General features: G+C 32.5%; 1 protein-coding gene across 1 annotated transcript; it reads left to right on the top strand.

The window, feature by feature from the left end:
- Positions 1-1,903: 1,903 nt before the first annotated feature.
- LOC149243412 (uncharacterized) lies at positions 1,904-3,943 on the top strand. The gene has a single exon (XM_089367805.1). The coding sequence runs from the start codon at positions 2,011-2,013 to the stop codon at positions 3,676-3,678; it is 1,668 nt and encodes a 555-aa protein (XP_089223931.1). The 5' UTR covers positions 1,904-2,010; the 3' UTR covers positions 3,679-3,943.
- The last annotated feature ends 3,094 nt before the right edge of the window (positions 3,944-7,037 follow it).

The following is a 7,037-nucleotide window of genomic DNA, read 5'->3' as shown; positions in this document are numbered from 1 at the left end:
CAAACATATATACACATTGCTCCATCTTAAATCCAGATCTAACAAGCCCCTAGAGGGACCAAATCTCTTTTCACTCTAGAGGATTTTTGCATCTCAAGTTATTTGATCCCTCTCATTGCCGCAGTTAAGATGGATGATCTAGGTTGGTTTAATTTCTCCTTTTAAATAGGCTATATTCCACATGAATACCATGGGTCAATAACATGGGTTCTCATAAACCTGGAGTTCAAAAACCACTATTAATTTGACCAAGTCAAGTTTACCTTAACTACCCAATAAAATCAGTAAAAATAATAAAATAACATAGAAACTTTATTTTTATTATTTTAGTTTAAAGTTATTTTATTTTAACATCAGGTTATTTTTATTTTATTTTGACCAAGTCAAAATGGTTACATGACATAGACATTTCATTACATTATAACATGATCTCTATCATATATATAAAATAATTAAGTAATTAAATATTAAAAATACAGAATTATATGAAATAAAATGGGAATAAATAATTTATATTTTAGGAATAAACTTAAAAGTAATTTTGCTAACTATATACATCATTTTGGAAGCAAACCATCTTATGCCATTTTATTATAATTTTTTTTAATTTTTATCACGTAATAAAATTAAAATGGAGTTAGATAATAGAAAAAAAACTTTATAGTGGATTAATTAAAGAATTGAAAATTTGTATTTTAAGATAAAATTAGATATCAAAGAAAAATTATAATGGAAATTTATTAAATTAAAACTATTTATATAAAATATAATAAGAATAAAATATTTAATAATAAAATTTATTTTTAAAATATTTCTCATGTTAAAATAATTAAATCAAAAACTAAAAATCTAATATTAAAATTTTAATATTAAAATTTTATTTATATTAATAGAATATAAAAAATCAAAACCCATAATTTTAATATTAAAAGTTTATTATTAAAAGTTTATTCATATCAATAAAATATAAAAAACAAATTTGCTAAACATATCAATAAAATTATTATTAAAATTATATTCATCTCAATAAAAGATAGGAATCTAATGTTTATGGCTATAAAATATAAAAATAATATTCCAAAGATGAAATTAGATGGGAATGTGTAACCTTTTATTTTCAGAATGGAATTATGTGTCGAGAAAAAGGCTTTATAATAGACCAACAATATACTTTGTTGAGGAAGAAAAACATCTTATATTCCACTTTATTACAATTAAATGGGATGTGTAGCTTTTATTTTAAGAATGGAGAAAAACATCTTATATTTCGCTTTGTTATAATTAAATGGAAATGTGTAGCTTTTATTTAAAAAATGGAATTATATATCAAAAATAAATTTTATAATAAGTTAACTATATACTTTATTGGGGAAGGAAACTAAGAAAATTATCTTATTTGTCTAACTTTGTTATGTGAATTTAAATTCTTTATTTTATTTAATAAAATTGGAAACTAAGAAAACTATCTTATTTGTCTAACTTTGTTATGTGAATTTAAATTTTTTATTTTATTTAATAAAGTTAGATATTCAATAATATATATATATATATATATATAAAATTAAAAATGAAATTAATTATTATAAAAAAATTAATTTTAAATAATAACCAGCAAAATAATAAACTAATTAAAAAATTTAAAACTTTTACCTCGAGACTAAATTCTATGCCAAAAACTAAAAGCAAATCATATCACCTATCCCACCTTGCTATAAAAGTTGAAGCTCAATTTAAATAAAGCAGAGAACATATGTTGCTTGGTTACCATCCATCCGATGATCAACTTTAAATCATATCATCTGTTCCACCTTGCTATAAAAACTGAAGATCAATAATTCAGCAGAGAAGATAATTTCTATGTTGTCATCTGTTGATCAGCTTTTCTCTCTTGAAGTTTGTGAGCACAATCTCAATCACAATCAAGTGAAGTTATAGGAGCTTCTGTAAGGGTATGTACAGAAAATTTTCACTGATTCAAATGGGTGTGTTCAAATACTGGCTGGGAAGTATATGTGCGATAATGCAGTTGCTAATGATAAAGTTAGCTGTTTCATTGGTGTGGTTATCTGCTATTGCTTTAGAAGTGACACTGTGACAGGATCAGTTAATTTAACAGATGTGGGACTTGCCTGCTTAGGCAATCTAGCACTCTTTATTACAAGCTTGTTAAGAGGAAGACTCTATTTGGAGATGGGTGCCAGGGATCTCATGGCCACACTAACAGGTTCCAAACTCCAGGACATAAATAGGTATTGTGTGATGACACGTGAATTTGGACAAACCTCTGTTGTAATATTGTCAATGGATCCATCCAATTCTTCAATCAAGCAATTTATGAAATATATTAACAATGCCCATGATGTGGGCTCCATAATGCTGCAATGCGCCCCTTTAAAAGATGCATTGCAATCTCGTTCAATCCAAATTCCACCAGAAGGTAAATTTGTCATTGAAGAGATTTGTCCATGCAACAACCATGAATGCAACTGTAATTGCATTGTATTCAGGACATTGAAAGATATCACAGACTTACTTCATAGGAGGATGCCTGGCACCCTAAAAGAACTGCCTGATTCCCTGTGCATACTGCCATCTCTGCAATGCATGAGAAATGGCTGCCATGGGTTCAACCCGGGGATTTCTGAAGTCCCTGCAGTCTGTGAAGTGCTTGATTTTGAACTGAAGCCATCCATCCAAGAAGTCCCTGTATGCATCTGCATTCCACTGCATCCTGCACCCACTGATGATTGGACAAGCCTGCTGATGAGATCTTTCAAGTCTAATGACCAGGAAGACAGAGGAGCCATAGTCATGGCTTCGGATGCCCTGCAGGACTACTTGGATCAGAGCAGAGGAGGTAGAATGGAGGAAGTAATCTACAGAACTACCTCATTAATAGTGCCGAGGCTTGCAGAAGTATTAATCAATATTGTCCTCACCATTTGGTTCAAAGTAGATGGCTTCTCTAGTGCTCTATTAGCGAGAAGGGCAATAAGCCATTACATCGTGGACAGTAAAGGAAATGGGTTTTGTGCCAATTCCTTTCTAACCAGTGCTGTGGTCAAGAGTGCTGCCGATAATACCAATGTTTGCCAAGTGCTGAGGTTTAGAGGTGTTACTCTTCTGAGCCTCAGAAGCTTATCGTTTATATCGGGTTGTATCAACTTGATTTGCTCTGTTACTTGGATTGTGCTTGCTGCATCAGAAAGCGGCATTGGAAAATGGTATAAAATAAACTCCATTCGACCCTCTAAACCTAGAGTTGTTGTGATAATAACAGTCATCTGTATTGGCTTGGTCATGGACTTTTTGGAAATGTTTTCCAAGAAAATTAGAGGGAGAAAAAGGTTTTTGCTTAGGGCAGTGATAGTTTTAGAGATCTGTTGCATTGCAACAGCCAGCACAATTTTAGGAGCTTTGGGTAGAAAGGGCTTTGGGAGTTGGCACTATAGCGCTCTGCAAACCCTAGTTTGGGCGAAATGGGGAATTGGGTGTTATTTGCTGGGAGAGTATTCGCCCGAATATGTTCACAGACCTTCTAGGACAACCAGGAGACGCAGCGGACGTGAAGCTCTATCATACTCCTCAGCCAGGTGGATTGACAATGGAATTATGGTGTATTCTTCTGCATTCTTGTTCAATGGTGTCTTGGCTGCAGTTCGGGGGATGCAGGGATAATATCCATGGAAGGATTAAGCCGGTGAGATCATTCTGCTGTACTTTTCTTCATTCTTGTTCGATGTTGTCTTTAGTTGCAATTCGGAGCATGAAATCTGCCAGATCATTTCTACCATGCAGCAAGTTTCTTTTTTCTTAATTTAATGTTGCAAGATCTTTTCGCTGTATCTTCTGCATTCTTATTCAATGTTGTCTTAGCTGTAGCTTTGGGCGTAGGGGAGTAATGTCCATGGAAGAATAGGTGATAAAAATTGTCTGATTCTTCATTCTTCCTGCTCTGTAACATGTTTTTTATCCTTTTTAATGTATGTAAATTTAAGGATAGATGATAAAGTTTGTCTGATTTTTCCTACTCTGTATAACAGGTTTATATATATATATATATTTATTGTGAGATTTTTTTTCCTGTACTCTTCTGCATTCTTGTACAATACTGGCTTAGCTGTAACTTGGGTATGTGAGAGTAATGTCCATAGAAGGATTGATGAAGAAGTTTTGTATAAGTTTAATGTTTGTTAGATTTTTTTTTGTTGCACTCTGCATTCTTGTGCAAAGTTGTCTTAATTTCCATGGGAAGATAGATGATGAAATTTGTTTGACTTTTACTACTGTGTAACAGGTGCCTTTTTTGTATTTTTTGTATTCTTTAAATGCATGCAATGTTTTAAATTAGTGTATATATTTAGTGTATAAATAATATGACAAAAGTGCAGGGTACCCTGCCAGAACATTGACTTTAATTTTCCGTTAAGAATCCAAGGTTTCCAAGTTCGAAAATCAGGCTACATACATGTTATGAATCTTTACTGGAGATTAGTAAACCAATGAACTGTTTAATCCAACTTAGAATGCATTATTTTGTTGAATAATCTTGTCATGTTTAATTAAATTGTATTAATTTAATTATAATAAGACATTGTTTTAATTGTAGTATTTTCGTTTTTTAAATTAAATTATTATAAGCTAGCGATAATGTAAATGGAGATTTTGATGTGAATGGAGATTTTTGAGTCACTTTATTTAAAATTTGTTGATTTGAATAAAACGTTTCAGGTCCTTAAATGTAATAATAAAGATAGTAAAATGGATTATATTAATTAGAAAATAAAAATAAAGTAAGTATTTAATGTTGTTTAAATGGAAAAATATTTTTGATTAAGATGTGCACAATTTTTTTTATATAAAATGTAAATAAGAAAAATAATTTTGATTAAAATATGTATTTTGCGAAGATAATTTTCTTATAAAATGTGAATGGTGATATCTACCATATAAATAAAATTTAATTTGAGATTATTCAAAATAGATTTTATTAAGTTATTTTAGAAAAATTACTCAATAGAAATGGAAAATAAAAGATAAAAAATAATCAATTTCAAAATATATAATTCAAATCTTTAACACTCTAAATTTGGTATATTTGGTGTTACAATAACAATAATCTATTTGAAAATGGTGTTTAAGGACTTTTCAACCACATTTGATTTCATAATTTTCAACCTATAAATCTCAATATTTAATTGCCATATTTTTAAACATGTCATTGGTGTTCAAACATGTAAAGCACTCATCATGCATAAATGGTATGCCAACAAATGCATTCCATTTTGTTGTTTCCCAGTACCATGCAAAGATTTGATTTAAGAAGTTTGTTGCACATTGCTTTTATTTCTTTTATACTAGGTGAAGTTTATAATCTTGGCTTAGAAAAACACACTATTGTCTAGGATCATTTGATGATTCAGGTGGCTCCAGAGACACACAGAGGGCAAAGAGGGCTTATGGAAGCTCAAAAATCAAAGTGATTGGAATGCTTTTGAACTAGGAGGTTAATGGGCGGGCAGCCCAGACCCCCAAAAATGTTAAATGTAGTTTTTTCAAAAAAACTAATTGAGTGTTAATATGGAGGGGTTAGGGTTTGACCACTAGACCTCTTCCTCATAACTCAACTCTTATTACCAATCCGTCTACAACAGAATTCGTTGTTAAATTTTCCCCAAAGTTTGTATATAAACCTAATTCCATAGTGCGCCCAGGGGAAGGAAGGCAGAATGTGGCACAGAAACCAAGACATGTAATTTTTTATTAATTTTTGCAGGTGGAACCATGATCCTAAAGAAACACAGGCAAAATCATGATTGAGTCAAGTTCTCAAGATAATGAAATTTTGCAAGTGTCCAAATTAGACTAATTTTATGTCGATCTTACACTTCTTAGCGACACCAACTTGATGGTGTAGTCAGTTTCCTTATCTGAGTAGCAGATCTTCAGATGACCTAGAGGAGGGAATCTTTGAGGAATCTAGGGGGAATCTAAAAGATTCCTTAAGCCCCACATTTTCAGTTTCTCAAAATTCAAAAATTTGACAGTCGATTTTACACTATTCGACGCCACAAATCTGATGGTGCATTCAGATTTCCCATTTGATCATTCTATATTTTGGCCATTTTTCAAAGTGGAGAGCAGGTGTCAACATTCAACATGCGAGCAGTCATTCCATGAGATTCAACGCCACGATATTTATGGTACGACCTGCTTCAATAGTTTGACATCCTTTTCTTTAGATGGCCCCAGGATGTGAGGTATATGGAGTGTGTTCATGTACTTCTTTTTGCTATGAGATGCATTGTGCTGCATAGATCCCTGTTCACTATTTGATGTGGGATCTTGTTTTCTTACTTGTTTCATGATTCGTGCTTGATGTGATGCGAAATCATCTGTGGGATGTACTTGTTGTCATGATTCGTCATGTTTTGTTTGAGATCCCTTTGTTTTTATGTTGATGGGATACTCATGTGTCACCATGTATGTTTGTATTGAGATTCCTTTTACGCCATGTTGGCAGGATGCTCATTATCATCATGCATGAGTTTAGGTCATACTGATAGGAGTCCTTTTTGAATGAGAGTTCCTGCAACGGAACATACTTGGAGCCACTCCTGCGTGAGGTAATTCTCCTTGTATGATAGCGACGTCACCACCTATGTACATCGTCACTATTGACAACACTTAATGCAGTGGCCTACACCATCTTGACACCAGGGCCTGGAGACGTAGTCCCTCCTAGACGAACTCCGTTATCAACGTCTTGTGTATTATGTTGCTGATTATTGTCATGTTATTCATCTTTGTTAGCTTGGGTTTAATACATGGATGTAATGTATGATGGTTGGCACTTAGGTTTAGCATAGGAAAAAATGCATTAGGATTCTTAGGGTAACAAAGATGAATAAGATAGCTTAGGAGTTAGGGTTTAGGTCTAGGCTTAGGTTTAGAGTTTCTTTTAACTATTCAAGACCCATGTCGGCTCTGCACAGCGACATCGGCGAAACTGAAACCTTTACCAGATGATCAACCCT

Source organism: Pinus tabuliformis, chromosome 8 (genome assembly GCF_031772625.1).
Source record: "Pinus tabuliformis cultivar Carrire ecotype Pingquan chromosome 8, CPIR1, whole genome shotgun sequence".
In the NCBI taxonomy this organism is placed as follows: Eukaryota; Viridiplantae; Streptophyta; class Pinopsida; order Pinales; family Pinaceae; genus Pinus; species Pinus tabuliformis.
The sequence above is the reverse complement of the archived record's forward strand: the minus strand, read 5'-3'. Positions and strand labels throughout refer to the sequence as shown.